The 24,087-nt window shown below is 53.3% G+C and overlaps 2 protein-coding genes across 6 annotated transcripts; both read left to right on the top strand.

Moving 5' to 3' along the window:
* Positions 1-1,079: 1,079 nt before the first annotated feature.
* On the top strand, positions 1,080-5,138 carry LOC114800112 (G kinase-anchoring protein 1-like). 3 transcript variants are annotated; one of them, XM_028997226.1, is made up of 12 exons: positions 1,080-1,147; positions 1,642-1,890; positions 1,965-2,120; positions 2,192-2,269; positions 2,409-2,532; positions 3,066-3,094; positions 3,188-3,340; positions 3,641-3,727; positions 3,808-3,871; positions 4,547-4,617; positions 4,707-4,778; positions 4,871-5,138. In XM_028997226.1, exons 2-12 carry the CDS (start codon positions 1,660-1,662, stop codon positions 4,910-4,912), a joined length of 1,107 nt encoding a protein of 368 aa, XP_028853059.1. In that variant the 5' UTR covers positions 1,080-1,147; positions 1,642-1,659; the 3' UTR covers positions 4,913-5,138. The 3 variants fall into 3 exon arrangements, with proteins under 3 accessions (XP_028853059.1, XP_028853061.1, XP_028853060.1); XM_028997227.1 differs by having other exon boundaries at positions 1,089-1,168; XM_028997228.1 differs by lacking the exons at positions 4,547-4,617; positions 4,707-4,778; positions 4,871-5,138 and adding an exon at positions 4,471-4,499.
* A 1,666-nt stretch (positions 5,139-6,804) lies between these two features.
* frmd3 (FERM domain containing 3) lies at positions 6,805-22,098 on the top strand. Of its 3 annotated transcripts, none has more exons than XM_028997201.1 (14): positions 6,805-7,181; positions 9,914-10,018; positions 10,342-10,384; positions 10,474-10,552; positions 12,262-12,359; positions 12,624-12,747; positions 13,066-13,153; positions 15,099-15,187; positions 15,262-15,325; positions 16,955-17,040; positions 17,276-17,350; positions 17,482-17,550; positions 17,729-17,853; positions 20,428-22,098. In XM_028997201.1, the coding sequence occupies exons 1-14, from the start codon at positions 7,077-7,079 to the stop codon at positions 21,096-21,098; spliced, it is 1,821 nt and encodes a 606-aa protein (XP_028853034.1). In that variant the 5' UTR covers positions 6,805-7,076; the 3' UTR covers positions 21,099-22,098. The 3 variants fall into 3 exon arrangements, with proteins under 3 accessions (XP_028853034.1, XP_028853033.1, XP_028853035.1); XM_028997200.1 differs by having other exon boundaries at positions 16,952-17,040; XM_028997202.1 differs by lacking the exon at positions 6,805-7,181 and adding an exon at positions 9,696-9,829 and having other exon boundaries at positions 16,952-17,040.
* Positions 22,099-24,087: the final 1,989 nt, after the last annotated feature.

The raw sequence follows: 24,087 nt of genomic DNA, 5'->3' as shown, positions 1-24,087 counted from the left end.
CAGCAGACTTTCGTTTTGTCTCAGGTACAATTGGTGATCGTATGTGTCTTTCAAAGAATACGCTTCCTTTGAAAGGCACCTAAAATACAAAATCATTCTGACTTTTCATGTGGTTATTAATTTTCCACCTGGTACATAATGTGCCATAAAAAAATAAAGTTTTTATGATTCCTCCTTCATTAAACAGTTGTACGTTAACATTAGTTTCTACTTTTAAGGATTTGTTTCTGTATAAAGTTCTTTTATTTCCAGAAATGTCAACAATTTCCTCATGTATTAGTGAGATCAATCAGAGCACCAAATTCCTTGGAGTTCACATTGCAGTAGACAACCGAATGAGCCCAGCAGGCTCTGCACTTTCTGCTACGGCGGAGGAAGGTGCACCTCCTCCTAACCACCCTCACCAACTTCTACAGAGACACAATCCAGCTGGTACGGAACCGCCGCCATCATCAGGAGCAGGTCTGGAGCATCATGCTGCCCCCCAAGTCTACTCAACACCCTCAGTGACAGTGGGCACCATGACAGGCGCCCGGGGAGCAGTGTGGGGACGGTACCTTCTTCAAGGGCAAATCGGTGGCCTCTTGGCGGTTCGGGATTCAAACCGGCAACATTCCAATTAGGGGTCCACTTCTGTACCCGCTAGGCCACCACTGCCTTAAATGAATACAGTCGTAATAATGAATAGGGTGGTAGTAGCCTAGTGGGTAACACACTCGCCTATGAACCAGAAGACCCGGGTTCGAATCCCGCTTACTACTATTGTGTCCCTGAGCAAGACACTTAACCCTAAATTGTTACAGGGAGACTGTCCCCTGTAACTACTGATTGTAAGTCGCTCTGGATAAGGGCGTCTGATAAATGCTGTAAATGTAAATTAATACAATTTTAATCTGTCGAGTGCAAACGTTATAGTTTTAGCATGTTTTTGTTGAGAAACCCCACTTTCCAAGTCTACCTGTATTGGTTTAAACGGTGTACCTGCCACTCGCAATATGTCGGACGCGCTAACGTACTGCGTGTTGCGTCTATGGCGTCGTTCCCTGACGCTCACAATGCGCATGCGCATTTGCGTTCTAAACCGGGCCGCCGTAGTTCGCGTTTCTGCTGTCCAAACCAGACGTGGTTATCCGCAGCTTCAGCAGGTGTAAGTTGGTGGAAAATAGTTGTAAGTTGTAAGGTTTCTCTTTTGCTTGAGTGGAAAAAGTGCCGTTTTATTCGCTCGCATTTCCCCTCGGGTTATTTGCAGATCTCTGTTCTTTTTTTTGACAGACGCGTTTGTGCGCGTTAGCCTGTTTGCTAACGTCCATAAATCTGCCAAGTGACCAAAAGCTGTAAAAAATCCAGAAAGCTGTAAAAGCTGGCTGCTTATTTGACTGTTTTGTGAATAAAAATAACTTAAATATCAGATTTAAGTGAAGGGATTCTTGCGAATCTAATCTCCTGCTAAATGTATGTATATTTATGGATATATATGTGTGTGTGTATTTAAAACTAATAGCTAATAAATGTAATATGTAAATAAATGTACACATTGGCAGGTAAAGATTAGCTTATTGATTAGCAGTGGGAATTTGTGTGTGTGGGTTGGAGGCTGAGGCATCATCTCCATCACCGTATCTCTCCCGCTGGCTATTGCAGGACCAGCAGCTGCACACGATGACGTCAGCAGTGATCTCGGTGCCCACCACCGCCTCACGCTTCGCCCTTCTCCAGGTCGACTCCGACTCTGACTCCGATTCCGAGACAGGCAAGGGCGCCAAGGGACCAAAAGGGCCCGGCAAGTCCCAGGCCAGGAAGGGTGCCGGCGGCAAATCCAACCAGAGCACAGAGAAGAAGAAGGAGAAGAGGAAACGGAAGAAAGAGCTGCAGCAGTGTGAGGCTAACGAGGTCGGCCTTTCACCTTTCACCTCTGCGTAACGTGGCTTGGTTGTTACCTGAACGTTCCCATTGGTTCCTCCCAGCTTAGGAACCTGGCCTTTAAGAAGCTCCCGCAGAAGCCGGTGGCCCCGCCCCCTTCGCTGACGCTGCAAGGATTGGCCGATGACCTCCTGCATTCGACCGGTGTGGGCGGGGCCGGGGCGCAGAGCTGGCAGCAGTGGAAGCGGAGAGACGACCAGGTAACCCGGAGAAGCCGAGAACGTGGGCGCGGCCTCGTTCCTCCCTGACCGCTGCGTCTCTCCGTCTGCAGCTGACGAGTGAGCTGTACGAGGCCGACCTGGAGAAGGCCCTCATGCTGAGCAAGCTGGAGTTCGAGGAGCAGAAGCAGGTAGGTGGCGCACACACACACACACACACACACACACACTCCTGTAGACCTCTCGTGGTAAATCTGAGGGCCTGACCTGCCTCTGCGCCGTTTACCCGCCTTGAGTGTCGCTCCTGTCAGACTCGCGCTTCCTCTCCAGGAGGAAGGGGCGTCGCCCAGGGCCAAGGGATCCGCGGCGAAGAAGGAGCGAAAGAAGAGTCAGCAGGGGAAGGAGAAGCGACTCACGGTGTCCCTCAAAGACTTCCAGACAGAACCTTCTATCGGTGAGAGCGCGCTCTTCCACGTAGCGTAACGCCGAGTAGCCGGCGGTTTCCGGGGGGAAAATAAAATGTTTCTTAAATCTACTTTATATTAATGTGTCTTAATATGAACAGGACCGCATGAATTTACCTGAGTAGCAAAGTAAAAATAATAACAATCACACACACTGTATCGATGGAGATCAAATTGATCAGCCAGTGGGGCTCTGGGTTTGGAGGCGCACTCAAAACGAAAGTGGAACGACACGCTGCAGGCTGATCCAACTTTGATATAAAGTCCTTAAAACGAGTCGAAATGAGGCTCAGTAGGGGGTGTGGCCTCCACGTGCCTGTAGGACCTCCCTACAACACCTGGACATGCTCCTGATGAGGGACGTCCTCCCAGACCTGGTAGAAAGCGATTTAAGCTTTGATTGGTGGGGTGTGCTTGTTCTGCAGCATGATTATTATTATTATTATTATTATTAATATTAATATGATGTGTGTATAGTTGGTGTTTGTGTGAGAAGGTTTCTTTCTGGTCTCATTTCTTACAGAGCATCTCAACAGGAAGACGGAGCGAGAGGTGAGTGGGCTTCTAATTTAGAACGTATTTTGCGCTGTGGGGCGGGGCTTCGTAACATGACGTCAGATGTGATTGATGACGTTCGTTTTCCAGGAGTTGAAACCAGCAAACGCCGCGCCGCACGACGACAACTTCTTCAACCGGCTGGAGGACGACGTCAGCAGAATCGTCCAGCGAGACAAACGGCGGGACCAGTTCTGCAACAGCGCCGGTCTGGACGTCAGCACCTCCTCCGAGCAGGAACAGGTGAGGAGCAGGGGCCCGCAGTCGCCTGGGGGCACGTAGGCTGCTAGTAGCCTAGCGGGTAACACACTCGCCTGTGAACCAGAAGACCCAGGTTCAAACCCCACTTACTACCATCGTGTCCCTGAGTGTCTCCAGGGGGGGACTGTCCCTGTAACTACTGACTGTAAGTCGCTCTGGATAAGGGCGTCTGGTAAATACCATAATGTAAATGATTAAACCACAGCTGGGCGGAGTTTACAAGCTCCTCTGTGTGTGTGTGTGTCCCCGTCCTCTAATCGTCCTTTCTTTCGCTGTTCACAGGACGCGCGGACTGAGCAGCTGAAGCAGGAACTGCAGAAGAAGACCCAGGAGGTGTCTGACCTGAGGGAGACCATCTCGCAGTGGGAGGTGGGCGTGGTCCTCGGTGGTCCGCCTGGCTGCTGCTGCTGCTGCTGCTGCTGCTGTTGTAACTGTGCCGTCGGTTTCAGGAGCGCTACAAGGAGGTGAAGGCGCGAAACGGTCAGCTGCTGAAGATGCTGCAGCAGGGCGAGAGTGAGTCCACGCACAGTTCGTTACTTCCACACTGACCTCCATTCAGTAATTACCGGCCGAGTCCCGCCGGAGTCCACAGCGAAGCCTCGGGGTCGGGACAAAAGGAGAATTGCCACGTTTAAAACTAGCGCAGGTCTAGCGGGTAACACACTCGCCTATAAACCTGAAGACCCAGGTTCAGACCCCACTTACCACCATCGTGTCCCTGAGCAGGACACATGGGCCAGTGGTGACCTAGCGGGTGAGGAAGTGGCCCCGTAATCTCCGCCAAGGTGCAACTGAGGTCCCCTCGATGAAGGTCCCGTCCCCACACGCTGCTCCCTGGGCGCCTGTCATGGTGCCCACAGCTCACCAAGGGTGATGGTTAAATGCAGAGGACACGTTTCACCATGTCACCGTGTGCTGCGCTGCATTGTCTCACAATGACAATCACGTCACTTTCACTTTAACCCTGAGTGTCTCCAGGGGGGGACTGTCCCTGTAACTACTGTAAGGGCGTCTGGTAAACGCTGGAAATGGAAATGGGTCCAAGTTCATCTTCTCAGGGTATTTTGGTCAATTTGACTCCTTGTGATGTTTCTCCTCCTTCTTCTGAGAAGGTACGGTCTTGTAAACTGCCCGTACGGTTCTACCACCGGTGTGGGTCTAACGCCGGTTCCTCGCCCCTCGCTGCAGTGAAGGACAAGGCGGAGATCCTGCTGCAGGTGGACGAGCTGCTCGGTATAAAGGAGGAGCTCCTGTCGCAGGTCGGGCGCGCCGCTTTTCGTATAAAAATTGGCTCTGCGCCGGTTCCCCTGTACTGGTTTCACGTGCCGTGTTGCTGGTTCCTCTCTAGGTGGCGTCCTTGCACGCTGCGCTGGAACAGGAGAGGTCGAAGGTGAAAGGGCTGCAGTCGGAACAGCCCAAGGTAAATGGCGTTTTCCACGGAACTGCCGGGTGTCGGTTTGGTAAAACGGAGCTTCTAACGGGACCTCCTGTCCCCTCTGCCGTGTCCTGCAGACGAACAGGAAAGGGAGGAAGCACGCAGAAGCTGATTTATGAAGAGCGCGTTCGGAGCCACGCCCCGCCCCGCCCCTGCCGCTCGGCAGATCCACCATCCGTCCCGCCGGTTCTGTTAGGAGGGAGGGGACCGTCGTAAAGAACGATGCCACGTCCCTCGTACACGCCCTCCTCTCTGGGACCCGACACTTTTTATTTCATGGCAGGTGTAGAAATGTGCTGAAACGTGTGGACTGAACATGTGAGAAATAAAGATGGTGGTGTTGGATCTCCTGGGTAAACTTCATTCATCCTCGCGTGACCGAGCCACCGGTCTCCACGGGTCTCCACGGGTCTCCACCGGTCTCCACCGGTCTCCATGGGTCTCTGGATGGAGCTGCTGGAAGGTGCGGCCTTCATTTGGGTGGAGGTGGAGGGTCCGGCCGTACATCACAGAAAATTCATATATTAATCCTCTCGCTGCACCGTTCTGTAAAATAATTATTAGGATGGATGGTTTTTGCCGTGGGTGTTGTGGGCGGGGCCTGTAACACGTCGTCACTGTTAAAACCCACCACTTTTTCGTGTTTTGACTGTTCTGTTCTTTTATTACTTTTTATTGTGCCGTTTGTTCATCTGTAGGCATCTAACATTTCACATCCCTACATCTACATGATGGTTAAATACAGTGTTGGAGAGTAACGGGATACATGTACCAGCGTTACGTATTTAGAATACAAAATATGAGTAACACTATTTCGTTACAGTTACCATTTAAATGAGTGATAATCAGAAAAATTACTTTTTTTTTTTTTAATAAATAGATTACATGGCGGTCTTCCTGTTTCATATGTCAGGCTATCCCCCTCTGGATCTCCTCTTTAATTTTGTTAATTCCACGCTGCGTGGACCACGCATAACACAGGTGTTCTATCGAAACATGCTGCCTATCGAGTTGTGCTACCTAGCGGATCTGCGCATGCGCAGTCCCTCAAGTTTGCGCTCTGTTTCAGCGCTGACGTTGTAAATAAATCTGATTTAATTCACTATTACACCACGATCTTTATACTCTTACATTTGTACCGTTATCGGAAATACACAAGTTGAAATGGAAGCCTATACGGTGGCGCCGACGAAGCAGCATAAATCGTCAGAACACCGGAAACCCCAACAAAACCCGCAATAAGCGGCTCTAATGTGCGCGTCCTGTACACGTCGGTGGACCCGGAGCAGCACGACAGAGCCAGAAGAAAGAAGAAAGGGATGGGCGGATCTGACCATGCAATGCAAACAGCCAAGCTGCTCTCAGCGTCAAAAGACTCCACATCCAACCTATAGAAACATCTGGAAGTAAATTCTTTAAAAACATTTTTTTAACCTTTTTTTGTCGTAATCAGGAAGAGGGTCATTGAAAATGCTGTTTTTTTCCGTGTGCAAGGCTACTTTTTATTTTAACTAAGTGATGGAATATGTTGGCGGCCATATCAGTAAATACATTTCAGTGGCATATTTTATGTTTGTCTAAAACTCTTCCACTTTTCAGCTTTATAAATAAAGAAATGGTTACGGAAAAACGGGGCTTTTTTATTATCTGTGACTGCTACATTCATGTAGTAGTAAAAAGTAAAAATATATTAAGTAATACAAAGTATTCCGAATACGTTACTCACGTTGAGTAACTTAACGGAATACGTTCTAAACTACATTTTGGAGCATGTATTCTGTAATCTGTAACGGAATACATTTTAAAAGTAACCTCCCCAACACCATCTCTAATTAAACTCATTTATTAAACACTGGTCGGTCTTTTCGGGAGTTACTAGTCAAAGTTCAGTTGTAGACATCTTAAACTAGTCAAATATCTCCTCCGGAATCTAGAAAGACCTGACAGATATCCTGCGAAGGATGCTGAAATCGATCATCCGATTCGATTATCTAAAACAGCGCCATGAAGTCGGTGACGTCATCCCAGATCTCTGAATCTCTGAATTGTCGATCTCTGAAACTATCGATCTTTTAGAGTCCAGGTTGAACTCTAGACGTGTTGAACCCGGTCTCCGTAACCAGGTGCATTGTGGGAGATGCTGTGATCGATCCGGGGGACGTCAGGAGAGGGAGAGAGAGGAGGAGATCATGTTCCCCTCCTATACCGGGACAGCAGCAGCAGCACTTCCTCCCGCCGGCGACACATGCCACCACCGCCACCAGTGAGTCGCGCTGCGTGACGATGAAGATGCTGCGTCTCCGGAGCCCGAGCGTCGCGTCCCTCCAGCAGGATGTCCGCTGCACCGTGCGGCTCCTGGACGACGCCGAGCTGGCGTGCAGCATCCAGGTACCGGGCCGCCCTGCGACGCGGGGACGCGCCGCGTTGTAAGCGTTAACAGCGACGCGTGGACGCGCCGCGTTGTTAGCGTTATGAGCGACGCGTGGACGCGCCGCGTTATAACCGTTAACAGCGACGCGTGGACGCGCCGCGTTGTAAGCGTTAACAGCGACGCGTGGACGCGCCGCGTTGTTAGCGCTATGAGCGACGCGTGGACGCGCCGCGTTATAACCGTTAACAGCGACGCGTGGACGCGCCGCGTTGTAAGCGTTAACAGCGACGCGTGGACGCGCCGCGTTGTTAGCGCTATGAGCGACGCGTGGACGCGCCGCGTTATAAGCGTTAACAGCGACGCGGGGACGCGCAGCGTTGTTAGCGCTATGAGCGACGCGTGGACGCGCCGCGTTGTAAGCGTTATGAGCGACACGGTGGCGCGCCGCGTTATAAGCGTTAACAGCGACGCGTGGACGCGCCGCGTTGTAAGCGTTATGAGCGACACGGTGACGCGCCGCGTCATGAGCGCTTCAGCGCGGTTTATGAAGGACGGTGACGCGCCGCGTTATGAGCGTTATGTGTGTTATGAATCTCTGCTGCGCGGTTTATGAATGACGCTGACGTCATCGCGGCTCCTCTCCATGAATGAAGAGCGACAACAGAGGGACGCGACATTTACACAGGGGACAGGTCGCAGAATTCAGCACGTGTTACAGTTGGAATGAAGAGAAGGATCTAGAAGTCTGTGTGTTGGAGAAGACAGCTCCAGCTTCACCTCCGAACATCATGAACGTTCATGCTGCTCTCCTGCTTATTTATGGAAAATGAAGTGTCTTCAAAGTACAGTTTGTGAAGGAGACGCCTGAATGTGGTCTTCAGATTTAGTCATGCGTGCTGCTGTGTGTGTGTGTGTGTGTGTGTGTCTTGTTAGTCGTATACATTTTTCATAAAGCCTTAATGGACAGATGATGGATTTCAGGAGGGCTGTGGGACGCTTTGGTCTTCGGAGCTGGAGAGCCGCGCCCACGCCTCATCTCCAGCTCCAGCTGCTGATGCTGCTGCTGCTGTTAATTCTATTTATGTGGACCAAGGCGCCCTTGGCCGTGAAACATGATCTCGGGCCAGATTACATCAGGCGGACGCCGCCTTTCAGCCAAGAGCTGTCTCCGTCTCCGTCCCCGTCTCTTCAGAAAGGTCGGATCGGCCTTCTCACCAGCTCACCAGGTTCTCCAGCACCTCTCCTCTTCTCCCGCCCTTCCAACGTTCAGAAGCTGATGGAGAAGGTTCTCCGGGGGCGCGGCGCCACGCCCGTCTCTGAGTAAACGTGTCGCCGGGACGATCTCGGGCGGCTGCGGGATTATAAATAGCCGAGCTGCTATTCTGGTCCTGCTGTGACGTCCTCGTTAGTCCAGATGTGGACGATGATGTCTGCGCTGGGCTGGACCTCCTGTCCGGTCCTGAGAGGAGAGACGCAGAAGCGCTGACTGGGCGGAGTGTGTGTGTGTGTGTGTGTGTGTAAACAGCAGTCTTGTCCACCAATGTCCACCACCTCGTCCTCACACCATCTGTAGACCTTTGGCTGGTGGGGGACACTCTCGCCTGCGAATCAGAAGACGCAGAGTCGCAGGTTCGAGCCCCACCTACTAGCACTGTGGGGGGGACGGTCCCCGTCACTGCTGACTGTGGGACGCTCTGGGAAGAGCTGGACATGTAATTGTATTATTTTATATTTTAAAGGGAGGCAGACAATTACGTTTAAAAAGCTGCTTGGAATTTCGTGGTGATAAAATACGAATATTCACATACGAACCCCAAACCTGGTACAGGAACGGCGGGACCGGGGCGGCTCGAGTAGGCGTGGCCTACAGGGGGGAGAGAGAGAGCGGGCGGGCGAGTAGGAGCACTTAAGCCCCATTACGGGAGATGAAGTAGAGACACGAAGCTGCGGTAAATATTTAATGCAGGACACGTGTCGTCCTCCCTCTCGCTCTCTGTCCCTATCTCCGTCTCCTGATGCATGCTGGGAGCGGGTGGCGGCGTCCTGGTTCTTATTGGATCTCCGGATTTTCTCCAGTGAACTGATCTTATATAAAGTGGGCGGGGCCAAGATCAAAATTCTGTCCCTTCAGAACTGGTTAGAAGGAGAGGTGGACGTCACATGATTGGGGACAGTGGTGGCCTAGCGGTTAAGGAAGCGGCCCCGTAATCAGAAGGCTGCCGGTTCGAAACCACTGAGGTCCCCTTGATGAAGGTCCCGTCCCCACACGCTGCTCCCCGGGGGCCTGTCATGGTGCCCACTGCTCACCAAGCGTGAGGGTTAAATGCAGAGGACACGTTTCACCGTGTCACCTTGTGCTGTGTTGCTGTGTTTCATAAGTGACAATCACTTCACTTCACTTATCTGGACGTCAGCATGTCCAGCCTCTCCGGGCGGAAGACCTGTCCACCACCTCCTGCCGTTCAGCAGAAATTCCGCTTGCCTGGTTTTATGGTGGAGCAGCGTGTCCGGGCTGGACGGTGACGGTGACGGTGACGGCGCTGCACTTCTCCGTTTTTCTGGCCTGATACCTCGGGAGGAGGATCTTGAGCAGGATCCAGGACGTTCTTCAGAACGTGGCCGCGGTCGGGGGACGGGACTGGTCCTGGTCTGCAGGGGCCAGGAGGTCCGTGAGCAGGGCGGTGGACTTGTGATGGTGTTTGTAGCGGTGTGAACCGGGCCATGACCTCGATCTTGTGTCCTTCTGCAGAGGGACACTAAAGGCCAGTTCCTGCTGGATCATGTGTGCAACCACTACAACCTTCTGGAGAGGGACTACTTCGGCATCAGATACGTGGACCCTGACAAGCAGAGGGTACGTCGCCGCCTTTTCTCCGCAGGGTTGCCATGGCAACACCGTCACCGTGTGTTCGTATCTCAGAGAGGATTTAAAAGGACCTTAATTCGCTTTTTTATACATCCTTTATATAATATGTATTTGTGTTGTAGATGCTGCTTTGTAATTACGCGCAGACGCGTGTGTGTGTGCACGAGTGAATTATTCTCATGTTCGCATGGTTTCCATGGAGAACCGCTCGGGTGGTTCTACCACGAGCTCAGAACTTCCGGCGTCCACAGCTCCCTCACCCGCTCACTGCGGCCTCTCTCTCCTTCTCGTCCCTCTTTTCCCTGGAGCAGCACTGGCTGGACCCCAGTAAGCCCGTGGTCCGACAAATGAAGTGTAAGTCGTGGCCCGTCTCCACCTTCCTGTGTCCCCCCGTGTCCTGGTCTGACGGAATGGGATGTTTGTGTTGATGTGTGTTTCTGCAGGCCAGCAGCCCTACACCATGTGCTTCAGAGTGAAGTTCTACCCTCAGGAGCCAATCAAGATCAAGGAGGAACTGACCAGGTAACATCTGGGCTCCTCCCTTCTCCAAAACGTGTGGAGATCCAGTGGAGGAACGCCGCGGTATCTTGTGATTAATCGTTTCTGCGTCTGATGGGCAGTGTGTAATGGTCCCTGAGTCAGTCCAGCGAGTACCCAGAATGCACCAGCTGGTTTTTATTTTCATTCGTAGACCTACGGTGTGGAACAGCGGGTGGATAAAAACGGTGTTGTTGCGTTTGCTGATGGGTGTCAGGGTCCCACAGGACCGTGGCTACGCCCTGGGAGGCCAGTAGGGCGAAGCAGTTGGCGGCGGTGAAGTGACAGTGAAGTGATTGTCAGTGTGAGACACTGCAGCACAGCACATGGTGACACGGTGAAACGTGTCCTCTGTATTTAACCATCACCCTTTGGTGAGCAGTGGGCACCATGACAGGCGCCCGGGGAGCAGTGTGTGGGGACGGGACACATTCATGCGGAGACACGCGGAGTACAGAAGTAGGGGGGCGGAGCACATGGAGGGGCAGAGCGTGTGGAGAGGCGGAGCGTGCAGAGGGGCGGAGCGCGTGGAGGGGCGGAGCGCATGGAAGGGGCGGAGCGCATGGAAGGGGCGGAGCGCGTGGATGGGTGGAGCGCGTGGATGGGTGGAGCGCGTGGAGGGGCGGAGCGCGTGGAAGGGGCGGAGCGTGTGGAGGGGCGGAGCGTGTGGAAGGGTGGAGCGCGTGGAGGGGCGGAGCGTGTGGAGGGGCGGAGTGCGTGGAAGGGGCGGAGCGCGTGGACCGCGTGGAAGGGTGGAGCTCGTGGAGGGGCGGAGCGCGTGGATGAGTGGAGCGCGTGGAGGGGCGGAGCGCGTGGAAGGGGCGGAGCGTGTGGAGGGGCGGAGCGTGTGGAAGGGTGGAGCGCGTGGAGGGGCGGAGCATACGGAACACGCCGAGGTTTCTGTTTAATTCATGAAGTGCTGCATGATGTATCGTGTTCTTCTTCATCTTCAACCCAAAAAACAGAAGTGCAGATATTCTGAAGCTGGCTTGATCTGGGCGCGTTTGAAGAACAATCCGGCTCTGTGTGGTGACGGTCACCATGGCAACGGCTCCTTTTCTGGTTGAGCTTGGTCTCCATGGCAATGGTCCGTTCTGGATGTTGAGGGTGGCGTCACAGCGGTAGGATTGTGGGAAGCGGGAGAACGGGCCTGAAGGGGGTTGTGGGTAACGTCCGTCATTACAGCCGCAGGGGGTGAATAGGGATCGTTTTGGGATGAATGTACGATACGATTAGTGGCCTTTACTGCCACTTCACAATAAATTCAAAGTGAAAGTGAACTTTGTCATCTCACCGTATACGAGCACTCCGAGAAACGAGTGGTAGTAGTAGATGAGCGGGTAACACACTCGCGTACCCAGGTTCAAACCCCACTTACTACCATCGTGTCCCTGAGCAGGACACTTAACCCTGAGTGTCTCCAGGGGGGGACTGTCCCTGTAACTACTGACTGTAAGTCTGGATAAGGACGTCTGTAAATGACATTGTGATGCTTCAGGGATTTGTCGTGTGCAAAAACATGGATATTATATCTCTATATAATACAATAATAGTAATAATAATACTGTATATGATAATTATTCATTAAATCTTTCTGTGTTGTTTGTAACATTTTTTGTGCACAAAGTCATGACATCATGTCATAATGCCGCAACGCATCAGCCTTGTAATACGTGGGGACTTTTCGTGTCCAGGTACCTGCTGTACCTCCAGCTGAAGCGGGACGCGTACCACGGCCGTCTCCTGTGCCCGTTCGCCGACGCTGCCTACGTGGGGGCCTGTATCGTGCAGGGTGAGTCCGTCCGCCGCCACCGCCGCCGTTAACGGGACCGGGTGTTAACGGGGCCGGGTTAACACCCGGCCACGTTAACACCCGGCCCCGTTAACACCCGGCCACGTTAACACCCGGCCCCGTTAACACCCGGCCCCGTTAACACCCGGCCCCGTTAACACCCGGCCCCGTTAACGGGGCCGGGTGTTAACGGGGCCGGGTGTTAACGGGGCCGGGTGTTAACGGGGCCGGGTGTTAACGGGGCGACCCTCTCCCCCGCTGCAGCTGAGCTCGGGGAGTACGACCCCGACGAGCACCCGGCAGACTACATCGCCGAATTCAAGCTCTTCCCCAAGCAGACGCTCCGGCTGGAGAGGAGGATCATGGAGATCCACAAGAACGAGATGAGGTGAGACAAGACTTCCCAGCATGCACTGCAGTTCGTACATATCACATCCTTACAGACAACGAAATACGACGTGATGTAACAGAACACCTTCGTCATGAGTGGTGAACGATGGATAATATGCAGAACTTGTAGTTGAATTGGAAGTAATTTGTAATATTTTTAGCTGAGTGTGTGGTATGAGGCTTTGTCTCGGGAAGGTGGGAGTTCTCACTGTCCGGAATTCTGTCCGGGGACCGGATCGGTCGTGCTGTCCGTTCACACTCGGAATGGAATAAAATTCCCAGGAGGCCCGAGTTGACGTGTCCTCCTGTCCAACAGGGGGCAGACTCCGGCCATGGCAGAGCTGAACCTGCTCCAGCGGGCGCACACGCTCGACACCTACGGGGTTGACCCACATCCTTGTAAGGTACAAAATCGATCTGTACACACGATACGTAAGAGAGCTGAAGTTGGGTTAACATTGTTAACATTGAGTTCTGTGTTCGACAGACAAAGTGAAGTGATACACAGCAGCACAGCATACAGTGACACAGTGAAATTTGTCCTCTGCAAATTTGTCCTCTGCATGTCCACCGCCCCCGCTAGGCCATCACTGCCCTCGCTAGGCCACCACCGCCCCCGCTAGGCCACCACCGCCCCCGCTAGGCCACCACCCGCCCCCGCTAGGCCACCACCGCCCCCGCTAGGCCACCACCGCCCCCGCTAGGCCACCACCGTCCCCGCTAGGCCACCACCGTCCCCGCTAGGCCACCACCCGCCCTCGCTAGGCCATCACCGCCCTCGCTAGGCCACCACCGTCCCCGCTAGGCCACCACCGTCCCCGCTAGGCCACCACCGCCCCCGCTAGGCCATCACCGCCCCCGCTAGGCCACCACCGTCCCCGCTAGGCCACCACCGCCCTCGCTAGGCCACCACCGCCCTCGCTTGGCCACCACCGCCCTCGCTAGGCCACCACCGCCCTCGCTAGGCCATCACCGTTCCCGCTAGGCCATCACCGCCCTCGCTAGGCCATCACCGCCCTCGCTAGGCCATCACCGCCCTCGCTAGGCCATCACCGCCCCCGCTAGGCCACCACCGTCCCCGCTAGGCCATCAATGCCCTCGCTAGGCCATCACCGCCCTCGCTAGGCCACCACCGTCCCCGCTGGGCCACCACCGCCCTCGCTGGGCCATCACCGCCCTCGCTGGGCCACCACCGTCCCCGCTGGGCCACCACCGTCCCCGCTGGGCCACCACCGCCCTTGCTAGGCCATCACCGTCCCCGCTAGGCCACCACCTCCCCCGCTAGGCCATCAATGCCCTCGCTAGGCCATCACCGCCCTCGCTAGGCCACCACCGTCCCCGCTAGGCCACCACCGTCCCCGCTAGGCCACCACCGCCCTCGCTAGGCCACCACCGCCCCCGCTAGGCCACCACCGTCCCCGCTAGGCCATCAATGCCCTCGCTAGGCCATCACTGCCCTCGCTAGGCCACCACCGTCCCCGCTAGGCCACCACCGTCCTCGCTAGGCCACCACCGCCCTCGCTTGGCCACCACCGCCCTCGCTAGGCCACCACCGTCCCCGCTAGGCCACCACCGCCCTCGCTTGGCCACCACCGCCCTCGCTAGGCCATCACCGCCCTCGCTAGGCCACCACCGCCCTTGCTAGGCCACCACCGCCCTCGCTAGGCCATCACCGCCCTCGCTAGGCCACCACCGTTCCCGCTAGGCCATCACCGACCTCGCTAGGCCATCACCGCCCTCGCTAGGCCACCACCGTCCCCGCTAGGCCACCACCGTCCTCGCTAGGCCACCACCGCCCTCGCTTGGCCACCACCGCCCTCGCTAGGCCACCACCGTCCCCGCTAGGCCACCACCGCCCTCGCTTGGCCACCACCGCCCTCGCTAGGCCATCACCGCCCTCGCTAGGCCACCACCGCCCTTGCTAGGCCACCACCGCCCTCGCTAGGCCATCACCGCCCTCGCTAGGCCACCACCGTTCCCGCTAGGCCATCACCGACCTCGCTAGGCCATCACCGCCCTCGCTAGGCCACCACCGTCCCCGCTAGGCCATCAATGCCCTCGCTAGGCCATCACCGCCCTCGCTAGGCCACCACCGTCCCCGCTAGGCCACCACCGCCCACTGACATTCATGGATCCTCAGAAATGTCCACTTTGACGTTGGTTTTTGAATGCAGTTCTCGCTCGGGTTATAATCCTGCCGCGTCGTGTCCCTGAATTATGCACAAAATTGTCCACTTAAGCGTTTTGCTTGCGAGGGCCGGCGGCGAAGCGGCCGGATGTGATGTGGCGTTAATAATTCACGGTGAACGGCGCTGAGCGCAGGATCTGACTGTAGCCGCTTCTTCTCAGGATTTCACCGGAGTCACGGCCTTCCTGGGATTCACCGCCAGAGGCTTCGTGGTTTTCCAGGGAAACAAGCGCATCCACCTTCTGAAATGGTAACCTTTGACCTGTCTGGCGTGTGCCTGGCCGGTGCTCTGTGGCGGTGACCCAGGACGTCTGTGTCTTCTAGGGAGGACGTGAGCAAGTTGAAGTTCGAGGGGAAAGCCTTCTACGTGATCGGACTCCAGAGGGAGGTGGGTCACAGGGCGGCGGGGGGCGTGGCCAACGTGACACAAATAAATTCAGTGCTTGATCAGAACGCCAAGATTCATGAATTTGTTCTAAAATCCATCTCCAGTTTTGCATAATTCATGATAATCTTCACCCACTACACTCCTTCACAGGACTAAGCATGGACTCCAGGCAGGTTTTTATAGATTAATAACACTCATACTTCATCATAGGAAATGAGATATTGTCCATTCCTCCTTTCACGCCAGCTTCATGACCATCATGCCTGCTGAGTGGCATTGTGTTGGAGATTAAAATGCGGTGTTATGTGTGTGTGTCTCTCTCTCTCTTTGTTCTGTCTGTCTGCTTTACACATGGCTGGTGAGTAACTGCATACGCTTTCCATAACATTCCATGACCTGTCTCTCTCTCTCTCTCTCTCTCTCTCTCTCTCACATACCCCCCCTCTTCCTGTTCCTGCTCCCTCCACGGTCACACGTCTCACTGTCACACCCAAACTGAACGTGGCCCTGGTTTGTATTTATTCAGATGCCTCTACTGCCATTTCCGGTATTTTGGGATCATGTTTTGTGCACTTGGTAACCATAGTAACAGTGTAGCAGAAGGTTAATAAACTCCTCCCTTCGCCTCCTATTTATGTTAACTAATTATATTCTCAAAAAGAAGAGATTGCATGAATGAAACATTACGTAATATTTTATATTCTGTAACAACATTGGACCGTAGAAGAATTACAGATTAATATTCATCCAGAAAGTGCAGCAGGGGCATTAAATCATTCATGCATTCGTCTCACGTGACCTCCCCGGATGACATCTTCGTGGTAATAAGTAGTATTATGTACCTTGTGTACCGCGCCGAAATCCACCTCCATCATCCTCCATCTCAGCTGTTGGGGACGAGCACGTCCTGCACACGTCTGGACGGAGGACTCGGGTGGCCAGGTGTTATTGGTCTCATCATCCATGCTCTGAATTGTTGACATCAAGTCTCTTTAATTTCGCTTGAAGGCCAGATTCACCCGGATATAATCTCGCAGGATCATGTCTAATTTATGTTTACATTTTTTATTTCTATGATTTATTGAGGTTGATTCTACATTTTCCAATCTGATGTTAACGTTCTGAGAATTCTGACCAGTCGTCCAGCCCAACAGAGTTGCAGAGTTTACATTTACATTTACAATCAGTAGTTACAGGGACAGTCCCCCTGGAGACACTCAGGGTTAAGTGTCTTGCTCAGGGACACGATGGTAGTAAGTGGGGTTTGAACCTGGGTCTTCTGGTTCACAGTTGAGTGTGTTACCCGCTAGGCTACTACCAGCATTCCAGAGTTTCATCGTCATCCGATTTACATCAGGTGCTGCAGTGTAGTGACATGATGAAGATGAAGTTAAAGAATCGACTCTGGTGGTGGGCGGGGCTAAGAACAGATCTGCGGCCAGCCAGCAGGGGCGCCAGATCTGTTCAAACGTTCACATTTTCGTGGAATTACATTAGCGGCATGAAGAGATATTGGTGGCCCTGGCATCTCACCCCCTTCCTGCCAAAAACATTCCCGCACATCCACAAGAGGGAAGGTGTCGGTCGGCTGTCACTCATCTTCTCACCGCTTCTCTCTCTCTGCAGAAGAAACTCGTTCTGACCTTCCACACCTCCACGCCAGCAGCATGCAAACACCTGTGGAAGTGTGGGGTGGAGCACCAGGCGTTTTACAAGTGAGTCCCCAGATTGTCTGGTTACGGGTCCAAAGGAAGCAGCTGTCAATCATGCCTACAGGCTCCTCCCCTTTTTAAACTTTGTTTACAAGATCTTCTGGGCACCAGAAATAATTACAAGCCAAGAAACAAGGCTAAATCCAGAAGATGTCTTCACGTCCGTGACTAGATGAGAAGAGAGCTGTTTGGACTTGGTCGGGTGGAGACGCGTCTTTCTCTCCTCTCTCCACTACAGATGTGTGAAGTCCAGCCAAATTAAAACCGTCTGCAGCAGCAACATCTTCTTCAAGGGGACCAGGTTTCGTTACAGGTCAGGCTCCTCCCGTCCTTCTGCCCGAAGTCGTTATTCATGAGACCTTCAATAATTCAGGCCGGGTACATTACAGGACATGGACTTTGACAGAGCTCAGTGTGTTCAGCCTCTTCCTGTCCTCCCCACAGCGGTCGGGTGGCTAAGGAGGTGATCGAGGCCAGCTTGAAGATCCAGAGAGAGCCGCCCGAGGTCTGCAGGTCAGAGACCCTCACCATCCAGGTTCCACTGTCTGGTCCTGCCCACTGCAAACGCTTCATTAAAATCATCGTGATTAGAAGCTCCTCAAGAAGCTCAACATGAAGTCCAGAGTCTTGTTTTTCGTCCCTCTGTGGAGATGTTCCTCATGTATTTTCTGTCTTTCTCTCCATCTCGCAGGTCACATCTTGGCCAAAGCAGGAGCTTCTGTTCACTGAGCCACAAACAGCTGATTATGAACATGGAGCCACTTCTACCGGCCTTGTCCTCCTTCAGAGACAACAAAGAGACCAACATGGACCTCAGTAAGAGCTCACACCCTCATTTACATTTGCAGCATTTACCAGACGCCCTAATCCAGAGCGACTCACAGTCAGTAGTTACAGGGACAGTCCCCCCCCTGGAGACGCTCAGGGTTAAGTGTCCTGCTCAGGGACACGATGGTAGGAAGTGGGGTTTGAACCTGGGACTTTGTGCTCTTCTGATTTCCCACCAGGCTACAATCGGTGTAGTAGTGAGCGTACACACGCGGTCAGGTGTACGTGTCCCCGCTGGCAGGTTTCGCAGGTGTCCTGGCGGGACGTGAGGACTTCCTCGCGTATTTATAGAAGCTCCGACTGGAGGGGGCAGCTGCTCGACTCTCACGCTGTGTGTGGGATGGTGACCACACGGGATCCTTATTTTGCGAGTTGACAGGACAGGAGGGACGTTCACACCTGGACGCTGGTTTTAACACGTCTGTAAATCCCTGTAAAGAATTACTCAGTAAAAATCGTCTTATTAGTGTAAAATCCATGCATTTAAAATGAAAAAGTACACGAGTGACGGGAAATATTACTAGCTCAGCCGGTCCTTTTCCCCAAAGCTGCGTAAATTGAATGTGAAGGTGACGTGACACAGCAGCACAGCAAACACAGCACACGGTGAAACGTGTCCTCTGTATTTAACCGTCACCCTTGGTGAGCCGTGGGCACCATGACAGGCGCCCGGGGAGCAGCGTGTGGGGACGGGACCTTAATCAAGGGGACCTCGGTGGCACCTTGGCTGATTATGGATCAGTTTCCTTACCCGCTAGGCCACCGTGTGTGTGTGTGTGTGTGGAGGAGATGCTCTCCTGGGTCTCCCCCTGTAATCAGTACAGAGATTAGCTGGACCATGTGTTGAGGGTACTGGGGTATAAATAGAGCTGCGCTGGGTTTGGGCTGATCCGTCCCTTAAACCCTCGGCTCTGACATTTTACTCACATGGGAGAGAGTGTGTGTGTGTGTGTGTGTGTGTTAAACCCCGCGGAAGGGCAGTGTGAGCCACATCGTGGAGCAGGTCGCAGGGTGCTGGCGCCAGGCTGGCGTGTGCTGAGGAGGATGGAGGAGGTGTTGACCGAGCTTCTGGATGAAGGTTCGGATGGGCAGGCCGACGGCCTGCGTTGCCAGGTGAAGATCACCACGCGCCAAAACCTCCGGCTGCGAATGGCCAACCACACCGAGCGGCATGTGTACGTCCGTCTGCTGGGGCATGGTGGCCGAATCTCTGGAGCTGGTACAACTGTGTGTGTGTGTGTGTGTGTGTGTGTGTGTGTGAGAGTGTGTAAAATTGCAGGTACTGAATATATATTTGAAAACCCTTCGGGGTGTGGTTTTGATCGTCTCTATCTGATGGTGCCGCTGCCGTCCTCAGGTGAGGAACCGCGGGATGAAGGGCGGCATTTCAACCCCGCTTCAGTCGGAATTCTGCAGTGTAGCGGGGGAACAGGGAGGAGGCGTGAGGAGGGACAAGACGGGCGCTCGCGTAACTGACATCTGATCTGGGATCAGTGCAGTAATGCGGCAGGAAATCCAGGCGGGAAAGGAGGAGGAGACGTTTCATCTTTGGCTTTAACGCATCTTGAATTACGGCCGCATGCTGCCATATTCTCTTTCTTCTGGATCAAGTTATGGACGCAGAACCACACTGCAGAAAATCATAAACTCAAGCCCACGTTCTGATATGGAGGAAAGGATGAATGTCTGATGGCTGGCTGTTGTCTTAATGAAGGGACCGTTAGGGACTGTAGGCATTTTAGAAGGAAGGTGAACGCTGCTCCATTTGTGACCTGTGTCTGCCGTATGCTGGAATACGGCCTTCTGTAGAGGAAAGGCGGTATGTGCACGTACATGAGAATAGAAGTGTGGAGCCGCGCACGTCAGTCGCAGTTTAGCCGCGAGGCGCGTCTTAATCCGCACCAGGGAGGCAGCTGGGGCTAAAATTAGCCCCCGGTTACTCAGCGCCCGCCGTATGGCGCAGTGGGCACAGCAGGGCACTGACATCCATGCGGCCCGCTTTAACAGGGGCAGTGGTGGCCTAGCGGTTAAGGAAGTGTCCCCGTAATCAGAAGGTTGCCGGTTCGAATCCCGATCTGCCAAGGTGCCACTGAGGTGCCACTGAGCAAAGCACCGTCCCCACACACTGCTCCCCGGGCGCCTGTCGTGGCTGCCCACTGCTCACTCAGGGTGATGGTTAAATGCAGAGGACAAATTTCACTGGGTGCACCGTGTGCTGTGCTGCTGTGTATCACATGTGACAATCACTTCAATTTAAAAAAAACAAAAAAAAAACAGTCGGCTGGATGCGAATTGGCACCCTCTGTGTTGCCAGATTTGGGTTGTTTTTTTTTTCACTCCACAAATGTACAAAGATGTGCCAAAACACACACTTAACATGCTTAGATAAGACTTGTGTTCCTCAATACAAGTAATTCTTCCCAATAAATCCGAATTTATAACCTCCCAATCTGGCAACATCAGCCTGGTCCCGTCTCCCTTTTGAACTGTAAAGAAAACCGATCTCCTGCATCATTAACCGTGACCTTCACCGCGTTTCTCTCTCTGTGCCACCTGCTGCAGGTCTTCTTGCTCTGAAGGACCCAGTCCATCTCTCGCCGCTGAAGCAGGCCACTAACGTGGAGGTGGAGCTTGAGGAGGCGGAGCCCAACACCCTGGTTCGAGTGGGCGAGGAGTTCCCTGCAGAGGGCGCCGATGAGCGCTGCAGCCATGATGAAGACGAAGGGGAAGGGAAGGAGGGAGAAGATGACCAGATGTCTGGCAGCCTGACCATCTCCGACATGGTGTACACGCCCTGCTGCAGCCCCCTGCCCACGCCAGTGCAGTATGAGGAAGGGGGCGTGGCTATGCTCTTCCAAAGCCCCGCCCACATGCTCAGGGAGCTTCACGATGACCCGGAGCTGCAGGCGGAGCTCCGCGCGGAGTACGAGCGCCGGGCCGCCGCAGTGGAACCCGCACCGGTGGCTGCGGCACAGCGGCCGCGCCCCGGCCAAGAGCAGGTCGCCGCCTGGCTGCGTGGCGCCGCCCGCCTGGTCGCCGTGGCAACGGGAGTCCTGCTCGTGGCGCTCCCGCTGCTGCTGGTGCTGCTGGAGTCGGACATCGACGTCTCCTTCCTGCACGACATCCGGCAGACGCCCGAGTTCGAGCAGTTCCACCACGAGTACTACTGTCCCCTGCGCCGCTGGCTCATCTGCACGGTGGACTCGTTGCTGGAGGACCTCACCGGCAACTGAGAGCAGGGGAGGGGCTTGTGAAGGAGGCGGAGCCTGTCGGGACGGTGGCCTGAGACGCTGTTACTAGCTGTGACGCGGCCTTAGATTTCAGATTTTTAAAAAGTGCATATTTACCAATAATAACTTATATCAGACAAGCCTGGCGTTAAAAAAAAAAACGATCAATTAACCAAGAAAAACGTTTTGTACATTTTTATGCGACGCTTTTCAGCAATTACAATTACAATATAGTAATATTTAAATCAAGCGTATTGGTTCCGGGGGGTTCTGGAGAAATGCAATATTTTTATTGTCTGCGGTTTTGTTTCTTACAGCAAAGAGCACAATATTTTAAATAATGCAGACTTTTTTCAGATGATCTGATGTCACTCCGAGCAGAAGCCGCAGCTCGTCCAATTCCTACCAAATCAGGTCCGACTCTGAAAACGAGGCAGCGACGGCCGGAACGCCGTAACAGCGGGCGGAAGTTGGGACGGTGGCGGGATTCTGAATTCTCAGGAAAGCATGTGGATGACTGAACTTGAGCAGCAGCAGCAGCAGCATAAACTCTATACACCATCCATGCATCTGGAGGCGCGGCCCAACGTGTAGAGTTTGTTCATGTGGGTCCCATCTCAGATAATCACCTTTAACCTACCGGTACTCCTGTAATGGTGAATTTGAACAGGTCAGTAGCAAATCAGCAGACATTAGCCTCTTATCTACAGCTGACGTCCGGCTCCACCAAACGGCTCTTTTATTCCCTGGCAGCAGTTCAGCCTTTCTTTCAGTTTGAAACTTTTCTTTCGCCGGCCAATGAATATCATCAAGGGGGCGGGACTTCTTAAAGACTGCATGTCACATGGCAATGGGTTGTGTTCACTAATGAAGACACATTCACCAGTTCACCAATCAGAACACCTCAAATAAATGCTGATAACCTGCATGATGGTAGTGGGCGTGGTCACGTTCGCTAGTAATTAAAGCGCCTGATAAGCTGCATGTTGGTGTTGGTAGTGGGCGTGGTCACATTTACTGGAATTAAAGCGCCTGACAACCTGCATGATGGTAGTGGGCGTGGTCACGTTCATTAGGAATTAAAGCGCCTGATAACCTGCATGTTGGTGTTGGTAGTGGGCGTGGTCACGTTTACTGGAATTAAAGCGCCTGACAACCTGCATGATGGTAGTGGGCGTGGTCACGTTCGCTGGAATTAAAGCGCCTGATAACCTGCATGTTGGTGTGGGTAGTGGGCGTGGTCATGTTCGCTGGAATTAAAGCGCCTGATAACCTGCATGTTGGTGTTGGTAGTGGGCGTGGTCACGTTTACTGGAATTAAAGCGCCAATAACCTGCATGTTGGTGTCGGTAGTGGGCGTGGTCACGTTGACTGGATTTAAAGCGCCTGATAACCTGCATGTTGGTGTCGGTAGTGGGCGTGGTCACGTTGACTGGAATTAAAGCGCCTGATAACCTGCATGTTGGTGTTGGTAGTGGGCGTGGTCACGTTTACTGGAATTAAAGCGCCAATAACCTGCATGTTGGTGTCGGTAGTGGGCGTGGTCACGTTGACTGGATTTAAAGCGCCTGATAACCTGCATGTTGGTGTTGGTAGTGGGCGTGGTCACGTTTACTGGAATTAAAGCGCCAATAACCTGCATGATGGTGTCGGTAGTGGGCGTGGTCACGTTGACTGGATTTAAAGCGCCTGATAACCTGCATGTTGGTGTTGGTAGTGGGCGTGGTCACGGTAACTGGAATTAAAGGGCCTGATAACCTGCATGTTGGTGTTGGTAGTGGGCGTGGTCACGGTAACAGGAATTAAAGCGCCTGATAACCTGCATGTTGGTGTCGGTAGTGGGCGTGGTCACGTTCGCTGGAATTAAAGCGCCTGATAACCTGCATGTTGGTGTTGGTAGTGGGCGTGGTCACGTTTACTGGAATTAAAGGGCCTGATAACCTGCATGTTGGTGTTGGTAGTGGGCGTGGTCACGTTCACTATGAATTAAAGCGCCTGATAACCTGCATGTTGGTGTTGGTAGTGGGCGTGGTCACGTTTACTGGAATTAAAGCGCCTGGTAACCTGCATGTTGGTGTCGGTAGTGGGCGTGGTCACGTTTACTGGAATTAAAGCGCCTGATAACCTGCATGTTGGTGGTGGTAGTGGGCGTGGTCACGTTTACTGGAATTAAAGCGCCAATAACCTGCATGTTGGTGTCGGTAGTGGGCGTGGTCACGTTTACTGGAATTAAAGCGCCTGATAACCTGCATGTTGGTAGTGGGCGTGGTCACGTTCACTAGGAATTAAAGCGCCTGATTACCTGCATGATGGTAGTGGGCGTGGTCACGTTCACTAGGAATTAAAGCGCCTGATTACCTGCATGATGGTAGTGGGCGTGGTCACGTTCACTAGGAATTAAAGCGCCTGATAACTTGCATGTTGGTGATGGTAGTGGGCGTGGTCACGTTCGCTAGTAATTAAAGCGCCTGATAACCTGCATGTTGGTGTCGGTACTGGCCGTGGTCATGTTGGTGTACGAGGGGTATTAGGAGTGGGCGCTGCACTACACCTCGGTGTGTCACGTATTTAAATCATGCCTTTTGGCTCCTCCCCTTTTATAAAAACATCATACTATATGCTGCACAAGCACATAAATTATAAGATAACTTCATCTACATATGGAAATTCTTATTTTCAAAAATAATTACATACCAACAACAAAATGGTCTGGGTGGGTAGTGAGTTCCTCCTCTCCAACGTGCAGATAACCAGCAGCAAGTCGTTTCTGTTTATTTCTGTAAATGTCTTCTAAAGCGCCGCGATCTACATTGCGGGGGAAAAAGCCGTTTGGTGGACCCGGGCTTCTGCTGTGGCCAGACGGGCAGGTTCATGAATTCTATATGCATTTTATTCTGGGCAGCATTATATGCAACAATCATGATCCAGCCCCACCCACTACATCCACATCCCAGCGTTTCCATTCACCGTCAACTGAGCATTTCATGAACAT

This window comes from Denticeps clupeoides, chromosome 11 (genome assembly GCF_900700375.1).
Source record: "Denticeps clupeoides chromosome 11, fDenClu1.1, whole genome shotgun sequence".
Taxonomy (NCBI): Eukaryota; Metazoa; Chordata; class Actinopteri; order Clupeiformes; family Denticipitidae; genus Denticeps; species Denticeps clupeoides.
This window is presented reverse-complemented; position numbering and strand designations above follow the sequence as displayed.